Source organism: Lepidothrix coronata, unplaced genomic scaffold (genome assembly GCF_001604755.1).
Source record: "Lepidothrix coronata isolate B3197 unplaced genomic scaffold, Lepidothrix_coronata-1.0 Scaffold59, whole genome shotgun sequence".
NCBI classification, from domain to species: Eukaryota; Metazoa; Chordata; class Aves; order Passeriformes; family Pipridae; genus Lepidothrix; species Lepidothrix coronata.
This window is the reverse complement of record NW_016690239.1, coordinates 5,145,067-5,159,574: the sequence shown is the minus strand read 5'-3', so window position 1 is coordinate 5,159,574 and position 14,508 is coordinate 5,145,067. Positions and strand designations below refer to the sequence as shown.

The 14,508-nt window shown below is 37.4% G+C and overlaps 1 protein-coding gene across 2 annotated transcripts in view; it reads right to left on the bottom strand.

Moving 5' to 3' along the window:
- Positions 1 to 14,294, bottom strand: part of YME1L1 (YME1 like 1 ATPase) — a 24,427-nt gene extending 10,133 nt beyond the window's left edge. The window contains exons 1-14 of one of the 2 annotated variants that reach the window (XM_017817222.1): positions 14,265 to 14,294; positions 10,905 to 11,036; positions 9,927 to 10,092; positions 8,906 to 9,004; positions 7,716 to 7,825; positions 6,568 to 6,718; positions 6,363 to 6,470; positions 5,477 to 5,559; positions 4,547 to 4,637; positions 3,632 to 3,784; positions 2,171 to 2,303; positions 1,681 to 1,743; positions 1,096 to 1,208; positions 590 to 745 (exon numbers count right to left, since the gene is read on the bottom strand). In XM_017817222.1, the coding sequence (XP_017672711.1) occupies positions 590 to 745; positions 1,096 to 1,208; positions 1,681 to 1,743; positions 2,171 to 2,303; positions 3,632 to 3,784; positions 4,547 to 4,637; positions 5,477 to 5,559; positions 6,363 to 6,470; positions 6,568 to 6,718; positions 7,716 to 7,825; positions 8,906 to 9,004; positions 9,927 to 10,092; positions 10,905 to 11,036; positions 14,265 to 14,279 (1,573 nt within the window). In that variant the 5' untranslated portion in view covers positions 14,280 to 14,294. Of the gene's footprint in view, positions 1 to 589; positions 746 to 1,095; positions 1,209 to 1,680; positions 1,744 to 2,170; positions 2,304 to 3,631; positions 3,785 to 4,546; positions 4,638 to 5,476; positions 5,560 to 6,362; positions 6,471 to 6,567; positions 6,719 to 7,715; positions 7,826 to 8,905; positions 9,005 to 9,926; positions 10,093 to 10,904; positions 11,037 to 12,548; positions 12,683 to 14,264 lie in introns of those variants that run through there. The other variant, XM_017817221.1, reaches the window with a different exon arrangement.
- Between the last annotated feature and the right edge of the window lie 214 nt (positions 14,295 to 14,508).

The following is a 14,508-nucleotide window of genomic DNA, read 5'->3' as shown; positions in this document are numbered from 1 at the left end:
AAACAAACACCAAACAAACACCAAACAAACACCAAACAAACACCAAACAAACACCAAACAAACACCAAACAAACACCAAACAAACACCAAACAAACACCAAACACCAAACACACACCAAACACCAAACAAACACCAAACAAACACCAAACACCAAACACCAAACACCAAACACCAAACAAACACCAAACAAACACCAAACAAACACCAAACAAACACCAAACAAACACCAAACAAACACCAAACAACACAAAAACAGCACAGGAACAACAAAAACAAAAAACAAAATTAAAACAAACAAAACCAAAACAAAAAACAAAACAAAACAAAGAAAACAAAAAAAGCCCACAAAAACCAAAACAAAAAATCAAACAAAAAAACCCAAAAAAAACCAACAAAAAAAAACCCAAAACAAAACAACCTAATGCAAAAAGAAAAAAAACCAACCAAAAAACCCCCGCAAAAAAATCAATCCAACAATCCAAAAAACAACAGCATAAAAATTTCTCTCTTTCCCTATAAAAGTCTTAATCACACAAGAAAACCTCTGTGTAGTGTAATATACATGTATGTCTTTTCTATAAATCCTACCCATTAGAATTTTGTCCTTGGAGAATTCTAGTTCCTTCATGGTTACCATATCTTTTCCATCAACAGCTGCCTTCAGGGCAGCTTGATTTACAAGATTTTCAAGCTCTGCTCCTGAAAATCCTACTGTGCCTCGTGCAATTATTTCTGGATCAACAGCTGTGGGGGAAAAAAAAAAAAAAACCAAACAAATTTGTCATTAAGAGTCCCTATTGCTCCCGCAACTGTAAGCAAGAATCATGTTCTATTAAAACATATGCATTAAACAAAGAATTTTCAGTATTAGAAGAAATGAAGCCTAATTGTCAAGACACTCTGAACTGTTAGGGACTAGAAAGAAACACTGCCTCAGAAAATCGTTACAACGCTACATATTAGGCAATTTTTGTGTTCTTTATTAAAGACACACGGTAAAGCCATAATTGCCAATGTAATAAAGGGCAAACACATGAGGGGGCTGATACAGTATAAAAACCATTACATAAAAAGATACTATAGTATTTACTTACATGGATCATACTTGATTTTATTAAGGTACCACTTCAGAATTTCTGTACGACCTCTCACATCAGGCTTGGGAACAGTAACTTGCATATCAAAGCGACCAGGACGTATTAGAGCACTAAAGGAAATGGCAATTTAGTACACTGACTGAAAAACGCTGCAGTAAACTTACTAACATATCAAGGAACAAAAATTCATTGCTATTTCTAAAAACACCTACAAAGATTATGTCTCATGCACAGATGCAAAGAATATGTTTTTCTAATCTGCTTATAAAAAGACCGATGAAGGATGTTTATTGACAACGTGTTTTAAAGGGCTTTTTGCATTTGAAAATTTTGCATTGTGAACAAGGAATTCAGCCAGTCAAATTTTAAATGCTAAGAAGCACATTACTTATTTCTTCAGTAACTCTGCAACATATTAAATACCAAAAACTGGTCATACACATCCTTTTTAAGAGGGAAAAACCCGAGCCGTAACACTGTAATACCTGAAGATTATCACAAGCAACTTTGTTGTTGTTGCAGGTGTTTTTTGTTTGCTTTTTAATATATGCTCTGTAAAAATGACCAATGCATTATACTCACTTATCTAATGCTTCAGGGAAGTTTGTTGCACCAATAATAACAACACCTTCATTCGGTTTAAATCTGTGTGGATAAAAGGTGAGAATTTTTTTTTGGACACAGAAATTACAATTTTGTCCATAAATACTTCTGTTACTTAGTTCAGTGACTTCACTGTCAAGTCAAAAACGACATTGAACCCAACAACTGTTTAAAAACATGCTCTGATCTGACTTGAACTTCATCCTTTAGATATATAATCAGGCTAAAAAAATTGCAGCTACTGTGTGACTACAACTCAGAAGCTTCTATATTCTTTACAACACGGCCATTAATGCAACTGCTGGCAGTACTAGAAAGTAGTCATAAAAGCATATTAAATTTATATCCTTAAAATCGTTACAAAAACTTACGTAAAACTTCAAAGCTGTCAAGGAGAAAAAGTTCATCCAAACGTCCAGAATACCAGTTAGTCAAACACCTTCTGTGCCCTCAGAATCCAAACACTTACCCATCCATTTCAGCGAGAAGTTGATTAATGGTCTGTCTTGAATAGGGGTGCATTGGAGATTCAATTCTCTTCCCACCAACAGAGTCCAATTCATCAATAAATATAACACAAGGTGCATTTGCTTTTGCTTCCCCTGACAAAAGGAAAATAGTAGAAGGGCGTTGAAGCACACAAAGGAGCAAACAGTGTATCATGTAATTTTAGATTCTATTATTTCTATTACTCTTGGGTTATAAAGTGTTCTATTAGAAATCACCAGAATTGTCTTGATTTTAGCTTAAAAAAAAAGGAAATGTATTTGTGAAATGGAGAGACACAAAGAGAAGCAAGGTTTTTAATCTCTTCATCAGTTATTCTTATCATGCTACAAGAAATCACCAGTAAAATAGATTAAGAAATCCTATTTTGTATGAACTCCCTACAACAGTTTCTTTCATAAGCTTGGGTAGAGAACATTTGCCTGTTAAATAAAAACAATATGATATGTGATGGTTCTCAACACTAACTTATTTTAATAGAACCTGCTTGTTATTTAACAGTGAAGGGCTCACACTCAAGTTTACAAGTATTAAAAACACAAAATAAAATTGCAGCCATAAACTTGAAAACCACTGGTTGGTACATGCATGCCAAGATGCAACTTATTCACCCAGCCAGACATATCTGTAATGCTATCAGTGTACAAGTCAGTCACCTAAACTTCTAAAGTCAACAGAAGGAAATGCATTTTTAAGGTACTACACATATTACATTTTGCATCCCTTCCACATGAAGCAAGTCATGTTTCTTCTACAAATGCAAACTACTTTGTACATTGCACATATTTGACACTACCAATTATCCATTTAAGTGAGAAGCTGGATATCCCCCTCCCTAATAATATTTGCATACTTAAAACAGAAAGCCTCTTTTGTGAAAGCTATAAATCTAATCATTAATTTTGAAAGTTTCATTATAATGCCCTTTATTTTGAGCCTGTTGATGGGTATGAGAAAGGAAATGTCAGCTTATTGCTATGCTGTGATACCATAAAGCTCTAATTCAGATTAACAAAAAATAAAAATATGAGGGAAGTAATTAAGAAGGTTAACACTATTTTTAACCTTAAATTTAAAATTGTTGTAAATTTTGAATTGATGTGTGACTAAGTTTATAATTTCAAATATTTCATTTAGTTTATAGGACACTTCATTTCTAATTAAATTACTTTTTCTTTCTTGGACTGTTACAACATCAGTTATAATCTTTGCTATAATTTCATCTGATGACTAGGAAGATTCTCCAGTTAAACGATGCTCACAGAATTCTAACATTTACCTACAGAAGTAAAGCTTTATTTATTAGCCTCGTGCACTTTTACTTTCCAGTAACCAGAACTGGAACTAATCAAACCATATAAACACCACTGAATACTTAATCTCCCACATGAAAAGATTTCAAAACCACAAATATTTAACTTACTGAACAGGCTTCGGATGCGACTCGCTCCTACACCAACAAACATCTCATCAAACTCTGATCCAGACGCATAATAAAATGGAACATCAGCTTCACCAGCTACAGCTCGTGCAAGAAGCGTTTTACCGGTACCAGGTGGTCCAACTAACAGAATACCTAAAAGACAAACAAAAAACCCAAACAACAAACCCACCAAATCCACACAGTCTTATTATATGGGTAGTTTCTTTCGTAGATTAGAAGAAATAATTTACACTTGGCTTCAAAAAGCTATTAACATCCCATTTCAGATACTGCTCATTACGTGCAGCCTGAAGGAGCTTCCTGTAACAAATCTAGATACAATCTGATGCACATTTAACTGACACAAATACAAACAGAAACAGAACTCTAAAGTATTCTACAAAATTACTACTGAGTTTAGCAGCTGAATCCCTAAGTGTTTTCTTCAAACTGACATTTTCCTGGCTGTTTCTGTGGAACTTTTTTTTTTAATTAAATCATTCCAAGTAATTGTCTTTAAACAGGATAGAGCACTAACAAGAAACAGACTTATCAGGTTTATGTGTTTCAGATTCACTTAGGACTTCCACTATGATCAATCTTAATCATCCTTTTAAATGAAAACATTTGTTTCTGAGCTGTCTAAGCAGTTAACGAGCACTAAAGGTGCTGCAAGCCATAAGGAAGAAATAAAGGCCTTTTAAGAGCTCAGTTACATAAATCCCCAGGGCACTGTTTATTAGTTTAATAAATAAAGAAGGCACAGTAAATTTTGTCTAAGTCCAAAATTTTCATTTGCATAATACATGAAAAAAACAGTAAGAAACTAGGCTGTAAATAAGTCACTCAGTATAGAACAAGCTACAGAGCCATGGCTAAATAGGTCTTTCACTTCTGCTGAGCAATGGTTCTTACCTTTTGGAAGTTTACCTCCTAATACAGTAAATTTATGTGGGTTTTTCAGAAATTCCACAACTTCTTGCAATTCCTGTTTTGCTTCTTCAACCTACACATTAAAAACATGACACAAATATAACTAAGCATTTATAAAATACTGCATGTTTTCTGTATATGGGTTTTGTAGTAGAGATTAAGTCCCTAATTGCGTATTGATCAAAAATACAAACAGAAAACAATAAAAGTGTACCACAAGATTTGCGTGGATACCAACTGTCCATGCATTTAATTCAACCTATCCTAGAACTGCTCACAGGAATAAGTAAACATTAAACTCAGTAACAATGAAGGAAAAACCCAACAGTTCAAGACCAGATCTGAACAACAACATAAATACAAAATCAAAGTTCTACATGAAGATATTAGTCTAATTAATTCATAAGATATTAATTCTATTTGTCCCAGGAGAAGGAAAGGGGAGGTCCTCATTTTGCCACTAACAGTCAAAGAACAACTGAACAGAAAAAATAAAGCTATCCCATAAGCAGTGACATGCCCACTTTTTTCTGGGATTCTCCGTATCTCCTGTCCTAATACCAGAAAGAGATGGCACTAAGAGTGAAACAATCAAATGGCCTTATCATCATCTTGTACCAATCAACTTCTGCATATAATAGATTCACATGGCTATTTATGGCCTGCCTTTTGTTATTCTAGCCTTTAAAAATGTCACTCAACAAGTAGAGAGTGCATTTTTTATAAGCTACTAAATGCCACAAAAATATAAACTAGAACAAGAGTGGTTTAAGCCTTCCTTCATCTTGGAGTGGCCAACATATACAAAGCTTCAGTTCATACAAAGAAATTTCTTGAACAGAGTAAGACATTCTTCAGACTCACAATGATTAGTTAAACAAGAACTCGTAGACATTTTACTTTTAATCTTACCCCTTTTACATGTTCGAAGGTGACATTTTTCAACTGGATTGGATCAACTGCTGCATCAAAGATACTTGATGTTCGAAAGCGTACTAAGAGCAAACAGCAGATGACGAACAACAAATTTACACATAAAGTCACTTAATTCCAAGACTGGATTTTGCACTTGAACTCATAACACTAAGACACCGACTTGACACCTGCCCTTTTAAAAGGGCACATGTCCTTTTACAAGTGTCCAGCAAGAATAAGATTAATTTTTTTAAAAATTCCTTAAAATATTGGCAATTCATTCAGTGATGTGCTTTTTAGTCATGTGTAGTACAGAAAACTCTGCATTCAGAAGCATGTACACAACCAGAGCTTCTCCCCTCAGTGTTTCTGCATATACTCTGACTTTCTTAACACCCAGGAGATACCTTAGCATCAAGCTGAATATCTCCAGTTAAATTAGCTCAGCCTTTGATCATTCCACTGTTTCCAATGGATTTCTTGAGATGACAATTTGACAATGCAAGTTCCTAGTTGCTATAAACTAGGCTGTGATTGCTAATTCAAAAATCAAACCATTTTGCCTATAGCTGATCCAGGTAACACCATCTAAACTGAAAGACAAATACATAATTGGTAAACAGGCTGACTTCTCAAGTTCCATATAACTGCTTCATCAAAAAAAATAAAGCAATTATATTAACACACAACTTTTTTGTCTTCATAAACGCTTTGTCACATTGTCATCTGAAAGGCTGTAGCCAGAAGCAATAAATAACTCTTTCATTAGTACACTGAAACATTATCCTAAAACAATCATAATGTCAAAATATATTTCATTTATGCTAAACCTGCTGGAAGAAACAACACAAGTGCAACAGCATGGAAAAAAAAGTTAACTAACCAGCATCGGAAAAGGAACCTTTCCCAGGTAAAAATGACGAGTATATAGCAAGATAAAAACAAAGAACGAAGAGAAAGAAAGAAAGCAAACGTGATCTTCTTAAGGAATCTGTAAAAGAAAAAAAAAAAAAAACCATATTTAACCTGGGCTGAAATAAACTACTTGTTGATTGCAAAGACAAAATACGAGAACTAAAACAACTTACCAAGTGTTTTTTGTAGGAATACCTGGGCTTTCAAAAAGCCTTCTGCAAAACCAGTTTTAAAAGCATCCTGGTGTGCCTCTGGGATGTTTTTTGTTTTCATTAGCGCATCTAAGTTTTCAACATCAATTCGTCGCTTTCTCAGGATAAAGCCCTGAAATATTTTCCAAAGCACTGTTAGTATACACTAAGCTTTGAGATACAGTTAACTTACCACGTAGCTAGCATGGGGGATGAGGAAAAAAATAAATCACAAAAGCAAATAATTCAGGTGCTATAGGGTTAGTTAGATGATACAGAGCAGTCGCTCAAGTGTGGAATCCCCATGGTTTGAGCAGGGGCACCCTCATTTTTGCTGAGCAAATCAGTTTCAGAGTTCTCTCAGATCCCAGTTCCAAACAGAAAACAGCCTAAGCAGATCTGTACACAACCAGATTTGTTCATTGGATTTAGTGGGAGTTATTAGCTTAAGCTTTTTGCTTTATTTCCAATTGCAAAGTATCTTTGTAAGTTTAGTTTCAATGGAGCTTTAACAAATACATTTCACGTGCCCTATCAAATTTACAAGCAGCACTGCACAGAGCTAGCTCTGGTTTCTCGTCATCCACAGCATATCTAGTCCACAGATGAAATAAGCCACATATGCCAAAAAGAAGGGAAGAGTTCAAAGATAATTTACACACGCAATAAGATCAAAGGCCTTAATTGGCCTGACTTCCGCACAACCAATCAGAAGCAAAGAGTACCTCGGTTAATTTGGTTTCATTATCTGCTGACTTGAAAACATACATTCTGGTATGTCAAACTAGCTGTACTTCTGTTCAAAGAAGTAATTAATTTGACTCAAAGCTATTTTTAACAAAGGCACAGAAACAGAATACAGAAAGTTTTACTTCTAGAGTTTAAAACCATATTTATACTCTGAAACTATTCAACTAAATATCCAAATAATCTTTGTATTGGTGATATAAGAAGCAAATATGTGTATTAATAAGAAAAAAAATAGGTTGCAATTAGCTTAAGTTTTTGAATTAAAAAATTCTTTCATACTAATGAAAGAAAACACCCCTGTAAAATTATGAAGGCTCATTCAAGAGAAAGAGGTGGTCTGAATAAGCCCAAAAGAACTTCATAATGTTACTCATATTTACCTTCAAAAGTGAAGAAAGTGAACTTTTTGTTTCTGTGAATTGTTCAGATGTTGACTGTAGGCGTCTTGCTCTTGATCTCAAAGTCTTAAAGTTCCGTGACTGTATGTACACTTTCAGTAGTAAAAATAAATAAAAGTTAAAAATTACTCATTATTATCACTATTAAAAAAATAGTCTAAGAAATTTCAGAAACTCTTATATGAAAGAATACAGAATACAATCTTCCCAACATATCCACTGTACTGTAAGTGGATACTTTGGTAACCCCAAACCATATTTGTAATCTGAACTTGTACACTAGCTGCTTACTGTTTCACATAAAATTTTATGTTAAAATGATCAGGAGCTCATGTTGTGAATTATAGATTGGCCAACTCAGGAAATAGGAGACATGCAGCTGAATTAAATTCAGGCAGGCTGATAAACATGAAGCATTCAGAAGCAAATCCAGAAGGATGAGAATAAAGCCTTATCTACAAGCCCAGCTGATAAGGTGCCCTGAGGAGATCTGGAAGGGCTTAAGTGTGCTGTTACCTTAGGAACTGACAAAAGAAACGAAACCATTTAATCACAGTGATCTTATAGCACTATACCCATCTCCTATCACATCAGAAACCTTGTGATGGAGATTTTACCACATAAATCCCAGAAGCCAAGAATATTTATCTTTTTTCACTACCTTTTAAAATAAACGCCAATGCCAGTCAATTATATAGTTTTCACTAACTTTTTTGTTATACTATAACAGCACCAGATAAAAAGAACTTCTGCAGCTGATCTTTGACCCCTGCTCAAAAAAGGTCTAACTTCAACATTTGATCAGGCAGCTCTGCAGTACTTTAAAGCAACCACCAAAGCCCTCAGAAAGCTTAACTGGATGAGTACCGGATTCAACATATTTATTGATTCAAAAATAGTCACTTCATCTATGATCTTTAAGAATATGATCCACAAATACTGACATCTTGAAACAAGATTCTATGGCAACACGATGTTTACTAACTTAATCTTGAAGCGTACTACTCAAATGCAAAAATAACTTCATGACCGAAAGTGTCAACATCACATAAAATTCCTCCTGGAGCTTACTGTATTTCCTGAGTGATGCCTTTACAACAAATGTAAAAACACCCTCCTAGGCTAGAAAAATACTATAGAGATTAAAAACAATGTAGTTTATTGCTTTATACCTGGCCAACATCGAACACCTGAACAGAAATTTTGGAGGGGACTGGGATGTTGTCTGTACAAACAAGATGAGCGTAAAACACTGAAAACATCCACAAAACCTGTAAAAAGATGCAGCAAAGTGTAAATACATCCTATTTTAAATGGCAACTCAATATTACTTCTAGCACAATTTGTTTTTTTTTTGCTTTCTTAAACAATACAGTCCTTCAGGCATCTTTAATTAAACAAATTACCAGAACATCTATCAAAGCTTTGAAGCATTTGCAACTATTTTGTTCAGGCAATTGTCTCTAGGCTATTTTTTTTAATATCTCATATCACAATGCAATTTAATACTTTTTCTCTAATAGCAGCCCTAGGGTATTACTCGTAATACTCTTTGTCCCTACTGCTATACACTGTAGGCAGTATCTCAAATGTCAGCTCTATGCTTCTTTTTCTAATACTTTCTTCAGCATATATTAGCATTCTACAATGGCCTTACTTCCTGCACTTTAGACTAATTCCAACAAAAAAATCTTTAACTGTAAGGAACCATTTTTGGTTCATTTCAGACACAAAATACTCTACATGGACTGTTAGCAGTTTACCACACGAATTCCTTTCTAATTAATGTCTTTGCATAACGTTCCTTCAAGAAAAAGGGAACAACAATGTAAACTGGAGATGTTTGTGATCGTGTTACATTAGCAGATTAGCAAAATCTAACATCTTGGTGAAACAAACTGGTGGAAAAATTCGCAGCTCAGGTTTGTCATTAAGACAAATGAACTTGTACTACCAGCTGAGTTCAGACAAGTTTAACAGCAGACAATTTCAAATCTGAAGCTGAATTTTTCTAAAATTCCCAAGTTTCAAAACCATCACTCTAGAGACAATCTATATACAATTAAAAATACATTAAATATGCTTTTTAACTATGAATTATCTACAGCACAAGAGATTAAACTAAAGAATAACTGTATTCACCTTAATAATTTAACTCTCACCAATTCTCATAAGCACTTCACTCAAACATACCATGCTTATTTTCAAAGAAGGACTGAGCAGAGACGTACGACGTGTGCCACTGTGAAGAGGTTTTGTTTTCTGCACAGTAGCCAGGAAGTAACCTGTTCACCAACTCTTTGAACTGGTTAGGTTTCAAATCAGACAATCCCAGGTCTCTTAAATTTTTAACTAAAGACTGAAAAATAGAAATAAGCGTTCAAAATTCCTTTAAGACTACCTTAGGGAAAAAAACTCCCAGTAGCACCAGAAGCAAATACGGATTCATACACAGACAAAGAAAAAAACCAAAGAAACAACAAGGGAATCACAACACAGCAATGAATAGTACAATCCATGCTGACTTCTGAAATTCTGCAGTTAATGAGAGACTCAGTGTTTTTCCTCCAAAAATTTTCTTTGTTTTAAAAATTGTTGAAAGAAATTAGTTAAAAGAGAAGTGGCAAGATCTGATACTACTTTGCACCTCCTGTGTTTTAATTTTTAATGTCGAGAACAAGGAATACCTAATAATAATAAACGACATTTTAATAGAAAAATAAAAAACCCATGCAAATATGCTATTTAGTCTATAAAAAAACCTTCAATGTATCTTAAATTACAGTCAATTTTCTCACAAGTAATAATGAAAAACCTTGCTAGAACTTAGAGTGAAAAGACAACATGTGGTTTGTTAAAAGTTACTGTTACTTTAGAGAAAAAAACTTAAGTTGAAAGTGAAAACAAATCCCCTCCTCATTTGCAAATTACTGAGACAAATACCAGCTTTGTTTCTTAATGAAATACTGCAATTTTTGTAGATTCCTGACTGATGAAGCACTGACTGACTGCAGTTCTGTCAAAAAGTTACATTCTACATGGTAACATTCTGTTTTAGCCATATTACATTATTTTATAAACCAGTTGAGTATTAAATTCACTTAAACTGGTATTATTCAGATTTAATTTAGTTCAAAGCAAAACATCACTTTTTCTAAAGCTTTTTAGTACCTCAGTCTTCTGAGCCTCGTGCTCTGGGGAGGTGTCCCTCTGGACAGGCTGTATGGATGCTTTGCTGGCAGCAGTAGTGGAACTTTTTGGTGAATGAAAGGCATTGATAAGGTGACTCAGAGGAACAGTAGCCTGGGGAAAAAAAAAATCAGATAATGACTTAACCTTGTTTAAACTATTTAAACATATTTCTATTCCAAACCCTGACTTATAATTGTGTATCTTGTACATTGCCTTTTAACTAAGGACTTCAGCTTCAACACCACAGTGTTAGCTGATACCTCTATTTAAAGGGGGGGAAAAAAAAGAAACTTTAAGTGCACACAACAGATTAGACGCTCACAAAGCTAGGAAGAGGAAAGAAAAAACAAAATGGGCTGTATTTTCATCTATAAAGTAATACTTCTATAGCTTGAAATATCTGTACTTTTCCTGCCTTATACGAGTTATTCCCAAAAGCTGCCTTTATGTTTTCTTCCTTGGGAGCTCACTTTAGCAACAGACCTAACATACACATAGACAGTCAAATCTGCAGTTCAGCAGCTTTCAGCTGACTCCACCTCATGAATCAGAACAGAAGCCCAGGTGCACCACTTATCAGGGCTCCTCCTCTAGCACATGACCACATCTCTTGTGAATATATGGTACAAATAATTCCAACGCTTCCAAAGTCTCAGCACACATCACTAAAATGAGCTGAGGTGCAACTGTGGCTGCTGGAATGATATCTGACTGAAGGATAATCAGGTATGCCTGTGAATATTCTTCTGCAAGAACTTCCATCTCTGCGTTGACTAGAGAGACAATGCTGCAAGACATGAAAACTGCCTCATAATTAATTGTCCAAAGTTATAAACAAAGTCTGGGAGCTTACGGTAAAACCATAAAGTGTCCAGAGATCAGAGCCAACATCCCAACCGCTAACTTTCCTCCTGTATTTTCCACTGTGGTGAAATTACACACTGTTAGAAACATACAAATTCTTCCACTTCACTACACTAACAAAAGCTATTAACACATTCCCCACATCTGAAAAGAACAATCAAATCCTACTGTGGAATAAGACCATCACATGCTAATCCCTCTAACACAAAACATTAAAGTAAAACCATTGGTTCAGTTCAAAGTCAACAAAACCCACCAGTCCCATCAGACTCACTGTCTAATAACAGATGCCTTCCCGACTGCATTGAGACTGTTCTATATAATAAATTATTGACGGGGTTTTTCTCCACTAACGCTTTTATGTCGTTTATCTTCGGTTTTCACAACACCTGACAATTATCAGCACCGTTTAACTTTAGCTGTTGTAACACACACCACCACCCTTCGCTTCTAGTGCAGACGCTAAAAAGCGCCATCTCCGGTTGTTTCGTCATTTCAGAAGGCTTTCACTCTTCACAAGCTTTTACTGTACCTCCTTCTCTCTCCTCCGTTTACTTTTTTCCAGGTGCGGATCCCAGGCCCCCACCCGCTCCTCTCCCCGCTGCTCCCCCCGCACCAAATGCCCCGGAACGTGGCTCCTCCAGCCGAGACCCGCAGCCCCCGGGCCTTCCGAGCGCCGCCGCCCGGACACGCAACGAGCCCCCGCCCGCCGGAGCGCGGGCCCCGCACTGGGCCGGGGCCGCCCCGCCAGCCCTTCACCTGCAGCTGCACGGTCGAGAAGGAGAACATCGTCCCGGTGGGGACGGCGGGCACCAGCGCCTCTCCCGCCGCCCAGCCGAGCCGCGGGAACCGCCACCGGGAGCAGGAGCGGCCCCGCTGCGGGAAATGTCCGCCCGCGGCCGCGCTGACCGGGCCCGCCCGCCCCGGAAGCGGCGCAGCGGGAACAGCTTCCGGGCCGCCGCTCGGAAGACGTCCCTCACGGGCCCTGCTCAGCGTGACTGCCTTCAGCACCCAAAACATTCTCTAGGGAGTTAAGGGTGTCCCGCGCGCGTAGAAAAATTTTACACATTAAAATATGTATTGTTGCCGAACAAGTTGTGTTTCTTTAAAAAGAGAGCCTGTGCAGCGGGGGGGCGAAATATTAGGGCTTAATCAACAATAAGGGAGATTTAATCCGTGAAACAGATAGCGGCTAATAATGGCTAACACATGGCTAATGTCCATGTGTTAGAAGAAAGTTAGGGCTTGACATGCTTTGATGCGCTCAGACCTGGGGGAGGAAATTAGCGTGGCTTGGGAAGAGGGATGTACCACTGATAATGAACATGAAAGAATGCGGAAGTTATGGGCAACCAGGACATCTGGCAGGACTCCTAAAATAAGGAAGAAACTAATAAAACTAACTCAGTAATTGTGCTGAAATTCAGCTCCAAGTGGGTAAAAGGTAATTCTGGTAGGGGCATCCCTGACCGCTGACCCACAGACCACTGACCCACATAAACCCCTCCCCAGACCCAAAAGAAAGAAACTGAGCATGGGGACTAATGGGCATGAGAAGTGAGAGAATCTTTAATCAATAGAAGATAAAATACTAATTAATAAGAGAACTACGTAACTTGTAACCGATGAACACTAATTCCTTTGTTTGCTAAAATGTTTAAATAGTCAAAAGTTTTGACAACTGATGTACATGTTTTGTGGAGCTATCCCCATGTGCCTTCAGCACTGATTAATGTCAACTTTCTAACCTAACAAACTGGTTAAGAGTTTGTTTCCCATTTTTTCAGTGACAACATCAGTAACCCCAATACTGTTACTTGCATTCAGTTAACATGGACCTACATGTTAGGCAGAATTTGGTCTTTAATATTTATCATTTTTCTATGCCTTGTGCATTTTTTTCCATGTGCTGTCCAATTATTTTGAGGGTTTATAACCATTTTGTTTCTTTCACCTGACCACTGTTCCTCACTGGAAGTGCTATCCCGCACCAGCTTACATTGATCTGGATGAGCACAGCCACAGTGCTGCTTCCCTCTGCCTTCCTGTACATCTGTTTTCCACTAATAATAATAATGGCCAGTCTTCGCGAGCGAAGATTTGGGAAAGGTCATTAACTCTTCGAGCCTGTGCAGTGGATTTTTTTTTAGGTGAGACACTGTGTGCGCTGAACTGAGCCCACCCTTTAATCCTGAGGTTCATCTGCCGGGGCTGAGCAAGCTTGGACAGTGGCAGTGAGGTCCCCAGGACGTAGGTTTGTTTAGAGTGACCTTCTCTTAGATGGATTGCCTTACAGGGCTAACGAGCTCCATCTGCCCGGGGGGCTGGGAATCGAACCCGGGTCGCAGCGGTGAGAGTGCAGCACCCTAACCACTAGACCACCCTTGTGATCACAATCACGTGGCTCAGCTCGCTGATTTGGCAGAAACCTCACCTGGCAACAGCAAAAAACCCTAAAAGTTGATGAACATTTATCTGGATCCACCCCATGAAGTAGTTTGTCACATAGCTGTGCAATGACTCGTGGTGCCTTGAGGGAAAGGAGAGAAGGCGTAGGCCCTCTTTCGGAGGAGCTCAGGCTGTCCCAGAATATGCGCTGCCTGATGCACTTTCACAGCTGGCGTAACCTGCTATTGGCACAGGATACCAGCACAAGGAGTAATCCCTCCTGCTCTCAGCTGGGCTTCTCTGCTGGCATCAGGGGCAGTGAGACACAGCT